At 41.0% G+C, this 18,199-nt stretch overlaps 1 protein-coding gene across 4 annotated transcripts in view; it reads right to left on the reverse strand.

Annotated features, from left to right (window-relative positions):
• Positions 1–13,014, reverse strand: part of IRAG2 (inositol 1,4,5-triphosphate receptor associated 2) — a 36,967-nt gene extending 23,953 nt beyond the window's left edge. The window contains exons 1-14 of one of the 4 annotated variants that reach the window (XM_086885107.1): positions 12,802–13,014; positions 10,546–11,152; positions 9,595–9,705; positions 8,636–8,816; positions 8,354–8,430; positions 8,196–8,274; positions 7,095–7,253; positions 5,803–5,920; positions 5,458–5,508; positions 4,289–4,366; positions 3,683–3,739; positions 1,789–1,848; positions 1,645–1,709; positions 1,463–1,559 (exon numbers count right to left, since the gene is read on the reverse strand). In XM_086885107.1, coding sequence (XP_086741233.1) covers positions 1,463–1,559; positions 1,645–1,709; positions 1,789–1,848; positions 3,683–3,739; positions 4,289–4,366; positions 5,458–5,508; positions 5,803–5,920; positions 7,095–7,253; positions 8,196–8,274; positions 8,354–8,430; positions 8,636–8,816; positions 9,595–9,705; positions 10,546–11,131 — 1,719 coding nt within the window. In that variant the 5' untranslated portion in view covers positions 11,132–11,152; positions 12,802–13,014. Of the gene's footprint in view, positions 1–1,462; positions 1,560–1,644; positions 1,710–1,788; positions 1,849–3,682; positions 3,740–4,288; positions 4,367–5,457; positions 5,509–5,802; positions 5,921–7,094; positions 7,254–8,195; positions 8,275–8,353; positions 8,431–8,635; positions 8,817–9,594; positions 9,721–10,545; positions 11,153–12,801 lie in introns of all 4 variants that reach the window. The other 3 variants (XM_086885108.1, XM_086885105.1, XM_086885106.1) reach the window with 3 other exon arrangements.
• Positions 13,015–18,199: the final 5,185 nt, after the last annotated feature.

Raw genomic sequence — 18,199 nt, forward strand, 5'->3', positions numbered from 1 at the left:
TGCCTAGCCAAGCCCACCTCTCCTTTCTGGGCCTGAAGTTTTAGTCCATTTGTACATTTTTATTGTCATTGCTATATATGCTAACTCTTTGCAAATGCACCTCGTACAAAAATAAGCAGAAATCATTCAGCAGCATCTCTCTGCTGTCATCTCTGCTGCACAGCTTGTAGCTGAAGGGAAAGCAGAACACAGGGAAGAATGGGATTCCATGGATTGTCTAAGGAAATAGGAACAGAATAACTCAGTTTAAATTCAGAACCAAAGCCATAAGCCTATCATGATGCTTTGCCAAAACTGGTATAAGACAGCTTCAACAATACCCTATACTTGCAAAAATTATTAGTGGAGGATTGATAAGGGGAGAGATCATGCTGCTGTTGGTGTTGGATAATGCAAAGATCTGCCTGATTCCTTGATCCCCAAATTAAAAATTCTGAGGATGTGAAGAACAATGTTTCCTGACAGAAACAGGTACCAGTGAGGAAGCGGCAGGCGAAGCTCCTGACAAAGAACACAACTGAACCTGGAAAGATCTGACAGTCAATCACTTTATACCATACAAACCCAGTCCCACTTTTTAAAGTCAGGGGCTTCTGACATACCCCTTTCTAGCAAGGTGTTTGTGGAGATCTCTCCTTCAAGAGGGAATACCCCTCAAAATTACTTCTCAAAGCTGAAGATTTGCCCATGGGTGCAATCACTCAACATGGGTGAGTAATAACAAACTATTTAACAATTATTAGCTTGGAAATCATTGGTTTAATAGCTAGTGCACTGTACAAGTAGTTATTAATAAATTATTCTGATTAAAGTCTTTTAGTTGAAGCATTATCTTCTATATTTACATAAATATTTTATTCATTTAAATATACTTGATTTGTCATCAGCAATGCTTATCAGAGTTTCTTGACAATACATTAGATTAGGACCCAATAATATGCTCATTTTAATGCTTCATTTCCTTTCTGACTACATTTAACTTGAAAGAAAAAGAAGTCTCCTCTTTCACAACTGAAAAAAAAAAAATCATTGTTCACGTCTGGTGTAGGCAGTACAAGAAGCAGACTATCAGCTAGTTTCTGCAGCATAAAAGCCTTTATATATTGGAAAACTGATACCTTCTCCCATCAGTCTGTTCTGCCAGCCAAATGCATGACCCAAGCTCCTCCAGATTTACTTTGTAGAGCAGAGGAGGGTTAGAACTGAATGATCCTTAAGATTCCTTCCAATGCAGGACATTCTAGGATACTATGAGCTAATATTTTATACCTACAAGTATTTGCTCTTCTCTGGACCTTCTCCAAGGTGCTTGAAGCAATATTGCAACCTTCTCATTCTGTGCTTACATGTTAGAATTAATGGCTTCAAATTCCAGAGTTCCCTAATCATCTACAGGGAATGAGCTTTGTTCTGCCTCTGATGATGCAAGACAACTGGGAAGAGACTAAGGTTTAATTCATACCTCAGAAGACTGTGCAAGCTCCAGTTCACAGTGCAGTGAATTCATCTCTTCAGGAATATAGCTGTTAAATTTACACAGTGGGAAACTCAACCCATTCCTAAAAAGAGCAGGAAAAATTATGCATCAGGCCAGTCTGGATTTCTAATGAACTGCCTTTCCTTGGATTTGGCCACAATACTCACGAGATCAGCTCTTGCTGCATGTGTTGGATGTTCTCCAGCAGTTTATTTCTTTCAGCCTTCAGTATCTAAAACATCCATGGGTTTGGTTAGAGGTTGACTTTGCCATGTGGAATCAGCACAGGCCAAACCAAACCCAACCCATACCTCTATTATCGAGGAACACTCCACAATGGTTAACTTGAGATCCTTGATGTCCTGCTCCTTCTGCAGAGATTGTTGAAAAAAGAGCAACAACAAAAAATTTATTTTTGAGCCTTCATCACAGCAGTAAAATGTATGATTTAGCTTGGGCAGCAGCCTGATTATGACATAAAAATAGTTGTGAACTTAAAAGAATACAGTGAGTTACCTTGCATATTAAGTAATAGAAAGCACTCAGATGACCTTTCCTACCTAAATTCTGAAATTAAGGAGACAAGTCCTCTTTTCCTGGTGCTATACTTCAATTTATTACTCACCTGGTTTTAGGTCCAACAGACTAAACTAGACAGAAGTGCTCTAGTTTTATCTTAAAATATGGCTTCTATTACATGCTCACATGAGTTTTAATCCCAACTGACCCTTTGAACAAGTTGCAATGTTCTGAGTTTACTTATTCTTCATTATTAGAGTGTAGCACTCTGTAGATTAAATACAACCTAACAAAGGCTGAAAAAGCGTCAGTCCTCATGGTAGGACTGAGAAATTGGTAGAAGAACCAATTTTTTGGTTCTTCTGCTTTCTTAGCAGCTAGCAATGAGCTCCAGTCAGCTTACACCATTCCAATAAAAGACACTGCACAGACAGCAGAGAATTTATAAAAGAAAACAGGAATTCAGAGTAGGAGCTCTTGTCCTCTCACACTTTTATGAATTCTTCCTACTCTCTTTTTAAACATCACTGAGGTTTTTGAAAGAGATGAAGGACACAGAAAGCTAGGCAGGAAAGTGAGGTTGCAGAACCAGATTATCCTAATGCAAACAAGTCAAGTCAGTTTTCCATACCAATTTCTTCAAAACTATACCAGCCACTCACATTTATCCACATATAATCTAGTGGTCTACTTTCAAAATCCCCATTTAGTCTGTAGACAAAGAGAGTCTTGTTGAAATAAAGTGATACTACAGAGCTCACAAAAACTTTGAATCATTCAAGTAGAGGAAAGTGAAAGCTGTTTTTAAAAAAGAATTTAATAAATCTGTGCCTTTAAGCTGCTTCTGGAAAAACAACCAACAAAACCAAAGCTATTAAAACACTCAGCTACAAAGTTATCAGCTGGATCACACTGAAGTTCAGTTCTCTTTTTTACTATTTGAATTCAACTGCAGTCAGTTTGCAGGGAGCCCAACAGTCAAATATTTTATCAGGAGATTTATAGCATGTTCTGCTAAGTAGAAACTCCATTGGCATAGAAGGCTCATTGCATAATTCATTAATCTAGAGAATGCCAGCACATTTGTATGGTCTTCTATCTTTGTCTTCTAGTATAAAATGCATGTTTAAAAACATCAGAAAAGTTCACTCCTCAGTAAAGCCTAGATAATTATACCTCAGCAATAAATGGACAAATTTCCTTCTCTATTGGACTCCAAGTCACCATTTCCAGTTTGACATAAACAATTTAAGTAAAAGACATGAATGGAAAGACCTTCTATAAGTCTCTGCTGAACAAAGTAGCCTTTAGAAGTTTCTGGACGTTTTGTCTGAAGCTTACAAGTTTGTTTTAATAGGCTGTGTTTAAAAAAAAAAGAAAAATCCTGAAACCTTTCATTATGCTGACTCATAACCAGGTCCTAAAGTAGAGCTCGCCTACTTTGAAGCCATTTATAGGATCAGGTTCTGCAGTGTGAGAAGAGTAGAAGTAAAAGTGCCACAGTGAATACTACTGCCTTGTCTTTTTACAAATCATCCCATCAGTACAGACTGGGACCCTGGGCCAGTGGAAGCTGCCCCTGCCCATGGCAGGGCGTTGGAACAAGGTATCATTAAGGTCCCTTCCAGCCCAAACTATCCTGTGATTTTGTGGGTTTTAGTTAGTAATGAAGTAAAAGCAACTAACCTGGATCAGGCTTGCCTCTTTATTCACCACAGTGCTCTCAGAGATACGTGCTTGGATCTGAAGAACAAAAAGATCAAAATTAAGCCCAGATATTTATACGGACTATAATAAAAATCTGTTCCCATTTCCTGCTAGGAAGGGAAAAAATTATCAGTGTTCCTTACTTAGAAAAATCAAAGTTGTCTTTGAAACAAACACCATGCAAGGTATTCAAAGTACAGATCTTATACCCAGCAAAGAGTGAAAGCATTCTCAACTTTTAGTCACCTTTGTTTCCTCTCACCTGTCCAGGTCAATATTTTCAGCAATATCTCTCAAAGCATGACCTTAATGTATTTTCTTGAATAGTGAGAGAAAGGTATCCAAAAAAAGCTTAACTTGGAGGAAAGAATGAATTTGAGTATTGTTTCTCTCAGCCTAGTTTTTAGCCTCCAGACAGCAATGTCCTTTGTGAAAGATGTCACACTCAAACTACTATCTCACTGCAGTCCTTCAGCATAGAGAGGTTCAGTGCTGTTTGCCTTCCAGCAGCAGGAATTCCCCCTTCACTGGACCCAAGTAAAATCCAGGTTGACTTTTTATTCCTCTCAGCTTTGAAATGCTTACTTGAAGCTGTGCTGCATTTTTAGACAACTCCAAAATCTTCTTTTGCAGCCTGTTGGTGTCCATGCTGTTCCTAATAATCTAAACAAGACACAGAGTGTTTAGGCACAGCTGAATAGATTGACAGCTTCTCCTTGAAGAAGCCAGGCAAAAATGACATCTCCACCCCCAAGCTGCTGCCTACTCTCAAGCACTACCAGCACTTTTGCACATACATTGCATGTGTTTGCCCCACCAAAATTGCTTCTGCTTCTTTTCCCACCCAGAGAACTGGTAAAAGAGAAAACCCCTCAAAATGTTAATTTATAACCACTACCAGATCTGGAAAGCTAAAGAAAAGCCAGCCCTGCAGAATGAGAATTGTTTTCAGAAAAGTGTGGTTAAATACCTATTTGGACTAAGGAGCTTTGGCAGAAAGACTTAAGGTGACTTAAGACTTAATCATCTTAAGGTGATTCTTTTCTTTATTGTTTGATTTAACCTGTTTCTCCATTTCCCCCTGAATAGTCAATACTGCCTGTAAGCAAGCATCAAAACATTTTATCACCTGATAAAAACTGGTTTGTAAAATATTTTCTCTGATGCAGTTAAAAAAAAACCAACTCTTCTCTGTATAAAAAACAAGCCTAGGGATACTCTGCAAATGGAGCTGCATTCTCCTGCAGGTCCCTGGCCAATGTCAATGGATCCGTCTGTTAGTGGAGACCACACCCACTGTGATTTTTTTATAATTTTTATTATGTATTTTTGGTGTTACAGCTCCATACAAGATTCCTCCTTTGGATCTTAAGGGAGGAAAACAGAAGTGAACATGAAATGATAAAGTGTTGGATGGAGATTGTTTCAATATAGAGTTTGTGTATTTATAGCTGTGAGAACTAGAAATACATGGAATTCGCCTATAAATCTTGGAATAAAGGTGGTCAGGGGGAGGAGGAGTTTGTCTCTGTCCCTATGCTTCCCTAACCTCAGATTCTTACTTACCCATCAAGTGGACGATGAACCAGAGGGCAACCTCAAGATATAAAGTTCTATGAAAAATCAGCCCTTTAAAATGTTAGATATATTGGTAACCTAATTAGCATGCAAGGCTTCAAAGTCTGACAAACACTTCATTTCCTAATGGCAAATTTTAGCTAGGCAAGATCATGTCAAATCATGATTTATTTTACCTCTTCCTGGAGAGAAGTAACTTTGATGTTGAGAGACTGATTTTCTTTTTCCTTTTAGGGAAAAATAAAAAAAAAAAAATAGAAAAAGAAAAAAACAGAAGAGGTGGTTTTAGCATGTAAAATTCAACAGCCAAAAAGCAACAGATGACAAACACATCCAGAGCAGTGTTGAATCCCTTTGTTTCAGAGAGCACACAAAAAGGGGAGAACTGAGGCTGGTGCAGCTCATGAGCCTCCACTGTAGGTACAGGAAAGTTCTGATTTTCAACAGCCTGAGCAGCCACACCACTGTTACAGCAAGGTGTGAGGTGCTGTAAAAGGGAAACAGGAAAGGAGAGCACCTACCAGCTGTTTGTTCTGACAAAGAATCTGCTCTCTCTTCTCTTCTGACAGGTTCAGGTTGCTTCTTGCTTCCTCTAGCTCTTCTTCCAGGGATTTGGCCTTCAACACAGAGTGCTGGATACTGCACAGGAGGAAGCAAATCCAGAGAAACTTTAGCCAGTTAGTGCTGATTGTTTAGATAGGCTGGAAATAGAGTATTTCTAGAAGCCACCAGGGACTTAGTTTTTGGCACAGACACTTAACAGAAGAGCAACAATCAAGTTTAAGCCCATCATTTCTGTCCAGGAAGCAAAAGCTCATGGTTCTACTTCCTATTTGTAACCCCTTTCCATTCTTACAGTGAGGGGTGAAACCCCATCCAAGACAGGTGGATGCAAACAAAGCTATGGTAAAAATTTAGCTTGATTTTCTTTTATTCAGTGCATTAGCTGGGAAACTCAAATTGGAAAACCTAAACCACTACACACAGTTAAATATATCATGTTACCTGAGCACAAATTTATCTTTACAACACTTCATGGTTTACAGTAGGGTAAACCATTTCAGCTGAGTATTCAATGATGAGCTCTGTAGCATTTTCTTACCCTCATCTGATAAACTCCGAACCATGTAGTAAAGCAACAGGCAAGGCCCTTTTCCAAGCTATCTTGATCCTGCAGAGCATCCCAGAGCATGTGGTCCCACGTAAGGGCACACGTCCCTGCTTCCCTGCAGAACTCCTGCCTTAATCTCCCCTGAAAACCCTGGGAACAGCTTGGCAGCTGACCAAACCATATCACAGTGTAATTAATTCAGCCAGATCAACAGAATGAAAAATGGGCTTGTGCTCATGGCACCGATGTCTCCTCAGGCTACAGAAAGGCTACACAAGTGACACAACTCACCTCAGTCCATCAAATGAGTAGCAAAACAGCTTTTAGACACTCATTTCTCCTCTGCTTGGCAAAAAGAATGTGGTCTAGGATTGGAAGCCTTCCAGTGCTTGGCTCTTATCTTGGTAATATTAGGCTTTTTATTTTAATGTTGTTGTTTCATTTGTTTGCCTTAGCCTGAGATTCTTCCTGTGTGCACCCACACCACCACATGCTGCAGGAACCTGACTCTGTGATGAATGATTTTATAAGAACCAGGAAGGATGGAGCAGAACATCAGGCAGGAGGGTTAAACCTTACAGATACTGCATAAAGCCAAGAAAGCCACTGTGACGAAGCAATGGTGAGGAGAACAGCATGAAAGCAAGATGGGAAAATCAAAGCTCTGTCCATGGTAGGCCTGGTGCCATCAGGGTCCCCCACCTTTTTAATTTTTGATGTAGATGCTCATTATCTACCAGGAGCTTGCTGTTGGCCTCATCCACAGCTTCTATGGTGAGCTTCAGTTTGTTGTTTTCCTCCTGCAGCTTCTGGTTGTTGTACTGCAGGTCCGCAACACAGGTTATCAAGTCAGAGGTCTCCCTGCCAGGAAAGGGTGAGAAAGGTGATTTCATCTACTTCAGACTTTAAAACATCCTACTGCACTGGTTAGAGGTGAGAGGAGAGCACAGCTTGTGATGCTGCAGTGTCCAGTCATTTGTTCTGCACAGACATAGGAGAGCATCTCCAAGTCAATTCTCTAGTTTTATAGGCACAAAAGTTTTGGTTTTAAGCACTTTTTCTGCTCCCTACAATTGAATTTGCTGTCAGAAAGTGCCACAGCTGGATGTCTGCATGAGAGTGCTTTAACATTTTGCAAGTCACCCCCATGGGCCACTAACAATGCCTCTGTATTCACTCTGCAATTTGTGTCCTTTCTTTTCCCCCAGGCCAACCCCCACTTCATGCTTTCAACCAAAACTTGAATGAGGATCATTCTTTTGAGATCCTGAGAAATTATAGGGAAGCATTACAGAGCAGATGTTGGATTTCTGACTAGGCATAAACTGCAAGTTATACTTCTGTTCTTCCTTAGGTGCTTTGCCATTAACAGAGTCCAAGTCACAGACATTACTAGTACCACAAAAAAACCCTCAACAATCTGCCTGTCATAAGAAAGCCCAAAACAAAACCCAAGATAAGATTTTTGGGACAGTATGTCTTCTTATTGTCAGACAACTAAGAATTTGGTGGAGACACAGAGCCAGTTTAAACAGGGAAAGACATGACAAACATCTGACCACAGATTAAAATGGCAAACGGGCACAGAAACACCAAGGTAGCAGTGCTAAAAATCACTGGTTTTATTTTAAGTCTGAGCAGAACCTGTGAAGAAGTTGACAGTATCAAGAGCTCCTGCAGACTGAGGTGAGCATTAAAATCTGCAATAATAGCATTCCACAATAAAGGTTCTTGGCACTTCTGTCAAGTGGTTCAAAGACAGAAGTACATTATTCTGAGAAAGAATTGCTTAAATGGACTCACATGTCTCCTTTAGACACATCACCCCCAAAGGCCTCCAGGCTTCCCGATGTAACATCCATCCAGACATGGGTCTTTTTGGCTGAAAGAGGTGAGGGGTTTGGTTATAGACCAAGAAAGAGAAGCTTTCCTGAACAGAAACAGAGTAAAATGTTCTGCACCTTCAGAGATGTTTTTAGGTGTTTGAAGTTCCAGGTCTTCTGTGCTTGCTGATGATTCTTCAGTAGCACCTTCTTCCCTGAAAGAAAAAAGCATCAAAGGTTACAAAGTCAGCAGGAAACTGGGCTGTTGACCAGCTTTGTGACACTTCTAAAACTTTAGCCAAATGCAATGTTGTTGGCATGGTGTCCCAACACCATTTTCTTTCCAGAGACACAGGGGAAATTTATAATCTCCTGTTTTCACAGAAGACTTATGAGATAGATTTATTAAAATGCTGCTACCATTTTCTCTTACAGTCTTCAATCCACTCTCCCATGATGGTGTGATACTTTTCCAGGTCCAAAGAGATATCTTTGTGCTCTGGGTCAAGCATGTTGCACAGATCTTCAAGACCACTGTCCTCTGATCCCCGGCTGGTCGTTTGTCTCAAATAATCAACTATCTTGGACACTGCCACTTTTCCTAAAGCAGAAACAGGAGTCAAACTCCAAAGCCTAGTAAGGCACCATAAAAAACTATAAAAGGCCCTACTACTGAACTGCATTGAGTCCAATTGCCCTCAAGATCTGCAGACAAGCAACTGATTCCTGTAGTTAGAGTGTGATCTTGGAAAAAAAAAATAGTTAGAGCTCTTTTTTATTGGGTTGAGATTTTTTTTTGTAGTGGTGGGTTTTTTTCTATGTAAAAATCCAGTTTACTAGTTTTGTGGACTTCAGTTTAAGAGGAACAAAAGGTGACATGTGATACTAATCCTTTCTTTCAGGGCCAGGCTGGATGGGGCTGTGAGCAACCTGGGATAGGGAATGTGTCCCTACCCACAGCAGGGGGATGGAAATTGAATGGGTTTTAAGGCTCCTTCCAACACAAATCATTCCACAATTCTACCACTTTTAGTCATATCTGAGGTGGAACTGGAAGGAATTGTATTTTGCTCTGAAGTTTCCCAAGTTTCTCACAGGATAAAGGCTGAAAGAAACAGCTGTTTGCAATAAGGGTAGCTGCTAGAAACCTGTCTCTCCTCTCTCTCTCCCCTGTGCTAAAGCACTGCAAAGATCAGCAGGGGAATGGTCAGGCACCATGCAAAAGAGGCACGGGCATTTCCACATTTATTCTTCACCTGCCACAACACGGGCACCTACTTATCTCAAAGCTTGGCATCTCTCAGGGACCAAAACATGATCTGAACCATGGAAATCTGTTAAGAGGAGAACAAAAAAGTAATGAAAAAACCCTGGCAAACCTGTGTGGTTGGTGTCACATGCACAGAAGATGGTGGTCAGCAGGTCCTCTTCACAGATCAAGCTCACATCGTACATGTTGTTGGCTTTGTACCCCTGAGTTTGTCTCCCTCCTGTGGGGAATAAATCTGTTTTTGCCCATCTTTATTTGCTCATGGTAACTTTCATTCCAGATGACTGAAACAACAAAACTAACTAACCAGCTTCCCCTCCACTAAACACAGCTTTCACTGCTAAACAACTGGTTAAACAACAGGAACTAGTCATAGCTGGAGCTTCTGGGAAGTACTGGGAAGTACTCCATGCATCTACCTTTATATGTGTCTTTTTGTAAAAACTTGTTTATTCTTTCTATGGAGTAAACACATGAAACAGGACACTTGAAGAGGCCAGGTATTTCTTCCCTCCCCCCAGATATATTGTATTAAGAATACAATATTATATATTCTTAATTATTAAGAATACTATTTATGCTATTAAGAAAACAATCCCCCAAACAAACATACAACCCCTCCCCTCCAAAAACCACAAAAAACCAAACTAAGAGCAACATCCAGACTCCTGTATCTTCAAACACTGTCTGATAGTTAATACATAGGCTAAATTAGGAGCCAAATAAAATTTGGCTGTTAAAAACAATGCTATAGTACTAGCCAAAGAGTAGTCTCAGTCTCTTAAACTGTTTAAAACACCTTTATCTCTTAAACCAAAGATGTATTAGCAAATATGAAAAAGTTTTGGCCTTATCAATTCCTCACTTTTTACACTGATATTAATACTTTTTAGAGAAAAATTAAGATTTGCCTCAGCTCTTTTTGCGGTCTTCTAACATTTGAGCACTACTAAAATGCGTTGTTATAAGTTTAACTGGTAAATAAGTGTCATCTACACAGGCTGAATGTTCAGATGTCTAGGATTATGAATGAGAGGGTATTTTTCTTCAGGATTTTTACCTCTTTCACTTGAAAGAAATGTCTTTGGCATAGGAGGTTGGACCACAGCACTTTCTGGATTTTTTTCAGATGTGAAGAAATAATTTGGACTTGATGTCAGATACTTCTGCTTGGGCTGCACATCTTTAGGTTCAGCATTTGCTAGAGCACACTGTTTGTTCTGGGCACTGGCCTCCCTGGGCCCAAAGCAGTATGGAGAAGAGCTCTCCACGGGATATGGAGGCATCCATGAGCTGCTGGATCGCTCACTGCTTTTAAGGATTGGAAGGGTGGCTTCTGCAGAGTAGGAGCCAGAGGTGGCCCCAGGACCAGGCAAGTCTGCAGAGAAAATGCTGTCTCTGTCAGGGCTGACCAAGGATAAACAAGTACTCTCCTGACTTCTGCAGGTTCTCCCTTTCAGTAATTCTTCCAGATTTTTTTTGGTACTGCTCTGTGGGCTGTCAAAGCTCTGGGACTGAAATTTTGGTATCTGCAAAGCCGGGTTGGAGACTTGGTCCATCATTTGGATGGATTTGATCTTCCTGCAGATGCTGTCCACGGGGTTGTGGTGCCGTTTCTTAGCTCCACGTTCAAAAGGCTTCACCATCTCCCTTCTCTTGCCAAATATCTGGAAAGAATAGGCACAAGATACAAGAGTCAAGGTGATCAACACACACATACTTACAATTTTTCCATTCAGCAGACAGTTTGGAGTTTCAGCATTCAGGGGTTTGAAAACCCCTGTTCCACTTACAGCTGTGAGCTGTAACAGAAACCTTCAGCCAGGACACTTTGTTGTCCAGGGAACTAGAGGTTGATGTGGAAAAGTTGGGGTAGAAAGACAGAAATACTTCCTAAAATCTCACTGCTAATTCTAAAATACCATAACTATGGCAGGGAGGAGAGGGAGAAGAAAAAAAAAACACCTGAGGAATACCCTGCAAATCAGTAGAGGACTTTTTAATTTAAAGGAAGCACTTTAATTGTACTGAGGATGGCTGGAGTGAGGCAGAAAAAGTGAGACCAACAAGAGTTGCAGCATTTCTGTGAGCCCACAAGAACAAAAATCTCCAGAATCCAGTGTTTCTTGTACTAACCAGCCACAGCTGTCATGATGCCACATTGGGAATTACACAAGAAACATGCCCTACAGAGACACCTCATCCTGTGTGTATTTTTATTAACTGTTCTCCCAGGCAACACTTAAAAAGATATTTCCTACAAGATAAGCATATTTGCATGTGACTAAGGCACGGGAGGTCCATTTTGCAGAGATAAATCCTCATTCCCAGTGAGGTTTCCATGTCTACCCTGCACACTGCAACCCGATCAGCTGGAAGCTTCCAAGGGACAATGGGGGCTTCACCCACAGCTTTGTGACCCACCAAAGCAGCATCTGCTGAAACACCAGCAACAAGAATGCTTACTGAGGGATGCCCTCAGCAGACCCAGGGCAGAGCTCCAGAACAGGCATTGCCAGCTTGGCTGAATCCTTGTCATTGGGAGGAAACAAGAGGGGAAACAGAGCCCATTGGAAGTGACATTGAGATTATGGAGCTATAGTATTAAATAACAATAATGCACCAAATGAAGCTAGGTGAAGTTCCCAAGAATCAGATTTTAAGTGATTTATTACATAGAAAAATTAATTCCTTTTCCCCAAAACAGCAGCAGGCCTCACTAGCACTTAACACTTGTATAACCTTTTGAAGCAAGGAATAAAATTATATATAAGTAATTATTAATCTAGACTGAACTAAACATAAATACTAAGAGCTGCATTTAAACTGGTTTATTACAAGCTGCCTGCATGGCAGCAGCTTAGAGCTCTTGCCTCTGCTCATGTGAAACTAAGTTTATTTTTCTAATATTTCTACAAGTAGTAACATTTACTCTAATGAACATGTCCTTAGCCACATGAATACTTAAAAAAAAAAAAAATACAAAGAAGTTCAGAGCAATTTTAAAGAAGTGACTGCTTTTAACTATGTCTCTTAAAAGACTTAATTCTCAAATATATACCAGGAAGTGGAAGACATCTATATTAGAGATACATAATTCAGATGTATTATCTGTAAAGAGATAAATAAGTTACCTTTAAATTAAAATTTAAATACCACTGCAATTAGGTTTAGGTCTATACTACAAGTGCACAAGAGCCTCCAAGCAGATATAAGTAATACTCTATTAGAGGATATTTGATTTTTTTTTTCTGTAACATGCCATTAAAGTAACCAAAACAAACAACAGAAACACAGCCCAAGACCTTATACTTACACTGACACGTAGAAAAAAACCCTATTTTCCTTCTCTAAAAGAGACAGCACAGCTATTTCAGCCGTTCCTCTGAGGAGTAGAAGCTGACTGAACTCCAGGGTTTAAATGAGCAGAGGGCTCTTCTGCTGGAAAATCAGATTTACAAGGTACAGTTGTTGCCACTCAGCCCTCAGCTGAGAGGGACTACCCCTTGCAACCAGGTTCCAATCAAACATCAGCCTCCTGCTTCCTGGCCTTTTTACTTTTTTCCCTCACATCTCTCCTGCAGCTGCTAAATTAATTGCCCATAATTTCAGTGCAACTTGAAGTCTCCCTGCTCTTCTCACTGTTGTTTAAAACAGCAAAGAACGTTGTGATATAGGTTATTGCTGTGTCAAAACTCTGGTACCTGGGATGTTTCTGACTTCTATTAGCAGTGAGCACTTCCTGCTTTTCCCACCTACAGCAAAATTTCAAGCAGGAGCAGATCTCTGCTAATTTCTGAGAGTTAGAACAGGGAATCTGGGAACTGTATACTTTTCATCACTCTCACCACTTTTGAAAGGATGGAAGTGTTGAAGTCTCTTGAGCTGATAGTGTATTAAATAGTATCTCTGTTAGCTGTCAGCTCTGCCCTTGCTTATGTGAAAAACAAATAAAAATTGTCATTAGGACCCTTAACTAATTCTTCTTTTTTGTATTAAATTATCAAGACCTGTACAGTAGAGCCTGCCTGTCTGCAGAGCTGTGTGGCTCCTGCTGAAGTACCTTGTAAATATCCATTCTGAGATGGCCACGTCTCCTTTCCAGCCTGCAAACTGGAGAAAACTGTTTTACAGCTGGTCTTTTCACCTGGTGTTTGCCTCAGACTTGTCCATTGCTGGGAAAAAAAATTGTGGTGCCATCCTGTGGTTCACTGAACTTCAGAATTAACACTCTTCCTGAGATTCTTACACCTTTCAAAAATTTGTGAATTTCTACTCTTTCCTGATGCTTTCAAACACCCCTCCCCCCACATAATGTATCTAAATTTTGCTTATAATTATCCCTTGAAGCTGCTTTTCTTTCACAAACACACTTGTGAGAACAGTAGAGCCTGGACCTGGCTGCAGCGTTGCTCACACATTGCTCCTCAACAAAGTCCCTGTTACCTCTCTTGTTTGAGGCATTTACATGATCTCTGACAGACTGGATTTTCTACACCTTGTTCTCTCCCTCAAGTAGTTCTCATTCTCAAGTCTAGAGAAAAGACAAAAAGCTTCTCCAGCAAATCTGCAGTGCTTGAAACGCCCCCACGGGTATTGTGGTGCTGAATGTGCAACAGAATAGTTAAATGAATTTGGGCCAGCAACTGATGGCCTCTCTAATCTTGATACTCTCTAATCTGGTTTACACCAGAGAGTATCTCTTCCCTTCAGAGCTGCATCATGAAAATTCACCTTCCCAGAGAAGTTGAAGACAACCATACTTATTGTAGGGGGTGGACTAGATGACTTTCAAAGGTGTCTTCCAACTCAAACTGTTCTATGTTCTGTAAATCAAGGTCTACTATGAAAATAAAGAACACTGAAAAATATGTTTGTGTGGCATATAATGTATTGATGGATTGCAGATAGGATTGTTTTGGTCAATAGGTTTTACAGGGCAAATATGGAGCTTGTACACAAATTTCCCCTTAGTCTGAGTGGGATATATGGGGTTAAAGCCCAGAGTCAGCTTTGAAAGATCACAGAAACACAAAAAAGCAGCCCAAAAAGAAGATATTAGGAGGTCATATGGTTCAATCATGTGTTTGGGCAGGATCAGTTGGGGAATGAGTCCTAAAAAAGTATTGTCTGATCTATTCTCTGAGTTTCTCAGTGATAACAAATCAACATCCTTCCAGGGCAAACTATATTTGACTTTGCTACTGGTCGAAAGCTTGCCTTACTGTGCAACTTACTGCAAATGAAATGCAAAATGTTTTGTAATTTCTTACTTTGCAGGCTCTGCCATGACATTTCACAGCCTTTTATGATGCTACAGTCGCATGTAGGAGCCAGAAGTACACTGTGCTGCTCAGGTACCGTGTGCTGCTCAGGTGCCAGACAGAAATGGGATGTATGTCCCAGAGAGTTACCAAACTAACAGGGGGGGAAAAAAACCCCAAAGGCAATGAGAATAAGCACAAAGCAAAGGTCATAAGTTCTGGGAGATATATACCTTGACAGCACCAGTGTTTGCTGATGTACCCACTGACCACCTACGCACACGAGAGCTGCACTTTTTTTCTCAGGAGCAAGCCATGGATCACTGGTGTCCCTACCAGCAGTAAAAAATACAGGGGCACAATGACTGTATCCTATATTTCCAGGAAGATATTTGGGAAAGTGCATGGTGATCGTGATGCAAGTCAGTGAGGTAAGTTTGACGCCACTGGTTCAAACTCCAGCACGCAAGAACATTTTCCCCTCACCTCAGCACTGAACTTCAATGCCAGAAATTAGCTTTTTATCACTTACAGTGTCAGGATATGCAGGCTGTGCCCTTTAGATCATCTCGAAGAATAAGAATAGGTTATGTTCTTTCTAATAAGGGGTCCTGCTGCTATGGCAAGCTTCCCTCTACTTTTCTCACTCAGAGTATTGATTACATGCCAGAGCCACTTCCTCCTCCAGGTGAATCAGCTGAGAAATGGCAGCACTGACAATGAGTGCTTGGTGCACAGCTCATCCTCCCGAAGTGCCACAGTTTTTTAGTGTGTTATGATCCATAACCCAATTATAGGCTGCTGCATTTTTCAAGAGTACGAGCTCACATGTGCCCACACACAGCCGCAGTTCTTTCGTGAATGCAAACACTCTCATTACCTACACTGCCTTCCCAAAACATTGCCTCTTGTCCCTGTTTACAAATAAACTCTGTCCCACACACCATCCTAGCAGTGGTTGGATTTCTGGCAAGGGTGAGATGGCCACCTTCTCATAAAAACATGGCAAGAAAAAGCTTTGAAGGGAGAAGCTGAGCCTTTTAAATTTTAATCCCTGGAGCAGAATTGACAAACCTGGAGTTCTTTGTTCTGCATGCAGACTCCTTACAGATTTCCAAGGAGATGGTTCTGAAATACACTTCTGTTTGAAAACCGAAGCAACTTGGAGTCACTGCTCATAGTAAAAATAAATTGATTTAGAGCTATGAGTCACAAAGGCACAGACAATTTAAGGGAAAAATTAAAACATGTTGAAAATTAAAAAAACTCACAAAAAGCCCCAAACCATTATGGAAATGCAATTTGAGATTGGGTTCATTTCACCTGATGTGAAAGGTCAAGGTCAGCTCTCTCTTGCTACAAGATGTAGTTAAACTCCTGACTTTTAGACACCCTGGTGGCACTGAGGCATCTGATGGTATAGCAATAAAACAATTTACTTTAAGATGATGCCTCTCAAGATCCTGCTTTTTTTCTTGAACTGGTGTTCTCCTGTCCCCACAGCAAGGCAGTTCAGATTTTACTCTGCTCAGTTCAGCTCCCTGCTGCTCTCCAGGCAGCCTCAAACAAACCCCAATCTCTACAAGGATTCCAGTGGGACTCAGAATACAGCCAGGTTTGGATGAAAGACAGACTCCAGCAACACCAAGTCAGAGTCACTCAGATTTTGCAAAATGGTCAAAATACAAGAAAACCTAAAGCTGTTTTCCTACAGTGTGGTAACATCTTTCTCCACCCCTCCCATTCTTCTCCTCCCCAGATGCAACAGGAGGGGCTGAGCTGGTTGTCCCCCCTGTTTCTTTTGTGTTATCTTGTCTCATTCCAGTGGCAGGAAAATCAGGATTTATTTTCAGTGCCAGACACATTCTAGTTTTCCTACTACAAGGAGAACCATCCTGAAGAGATACTTCACACTGCCCAATCCTAAAGGCAGGGGGTTGATTTTCACAGGCTCAGCTGAATGTTTTGATTCCAGCCCTGTGGTCTGTGCATAACAGGAAGATCTAAAGTCACTCCAGAAGGGAATAGGGGAGTAGCTTTACCTTTTCCAAGCCTCTGCATGTTAAATGTCTCCTGGATGAAATGTACAGCCCCCTTCTAAGGCTAAGGGTTAAGCAGCATCAAGAAATGTCTCTGATGTCAGAGCACAGGGAAAAGAGCAGGGAGAATAAACTTCACAGGGAAGTAGATGCAAGTAGAACCCCTTCTGCTGGCTAGGATGCATCAGGGCATGGCATTTAAAAAAAGATAGAGCTCTAGCAGCATTTCCCAGTCACCACGGGAGCTGCTTGAGACCAAAACCTGAACTTTGCTCTGGTTTGTTTCCTCTACACCAGCACAGGCTGCAGCTGATGGCAATTCTGTACATTCAGTGAGCAATTCTGTGTGGCAGGGAACAGGGTGATACCCCCCAAAATCTGGACAGCAACTGCACCTTCACTTAATAATGTGCTTTGGAGCAGTGTCCACAGACACACAACACAAGGGAGAAGCTCAGCGTGAGCAGCAGCAGTGCCTCTCTGCACATCCTTGGCCAGTGCTTGTCACACGCATGGCCTGAGCTGGATTTTTGTCACACCGTGGGCTGGCCCTGTTCGTGAGGCTGCTGCAGTAAAATTTCCATTGGTCAATCTTCTAATCAGCAAATTTCTACCTCCCTGTTTGCTTTGCTTCTCCTTCTGCTTCCATCAAGTTTACAAAGGAAAAAATGCAGGAGGAGAGATGAAAACCCTGGCTACAGAGAAAGCAAAGCCAGGAATCAAGTGTGATTAACTCTTTGCCTGCGGAGTTAATCACACTTTGGAGTGTGTTTGGAGAGGACCAAACCCACTCTCCATGACTGCAGTGAGCTCAGCAATCCCCCAGAAGTATGACTTCCCTAATCCCTTCCTTTTTTCTGTTCACTGTTTGACCTATTCAAGCCCTGATCCTTTTACTCCAGCCAATCCATGACACAGAAAAGTGTTTCTGACTATTAGGAGTTCAGGGTTTATTGGGAATTTTTGGTCTTTTGTTGTTGTCATTGAACTTTGTACTTTTACTTGTGTGTAAGAAAACTAGATGCAAAAGATCATTAGGGAATCAAACCATAGATTAAATCCTCTGAATGTATGCAAGGAAAAACCTCAGCCTCTAACACTGTGTAAGTCACTTTTTTCTTGATGCTGGTGAGTAATTTACCAGCTTTTCCAGCTCCCACAATGGATACTAATCTGATGTATTGTAGATTATCCTCGGTAAACTCTCACCTTCTGTATTAATAGCCACTCTGGCTGTGATTATTGATCATCCAGCAGGAAGGTGATGCATTGCAAACACACAGGGCTGATGCTGATGTATTCAGGAGGTGTTCACCTGGTTAATGGGGTGCATCTCCAAGAGCATCCATCTTTCAATCATTTCAATCATGACTTCCTGCAAGGCTGCAGGTTTCCCTCAGGAGTCATCAGA

This window comes from Cyanistes caeruleus, chromosome 4 (assembly GCF_971803275.1).
Source record: "Cyanistes caeruleus chromosome 4, bCyaCae1.hap1.1, whole genome shotgun sequence".
In the NCBI taxonomy this organism is placed as follows: domain Eukaryota; kingdom Metazoa; phylum Chordata; class Aves; order Passeriformes; family Paridae; genus Cyanistes; species Cyanistes caeruleus.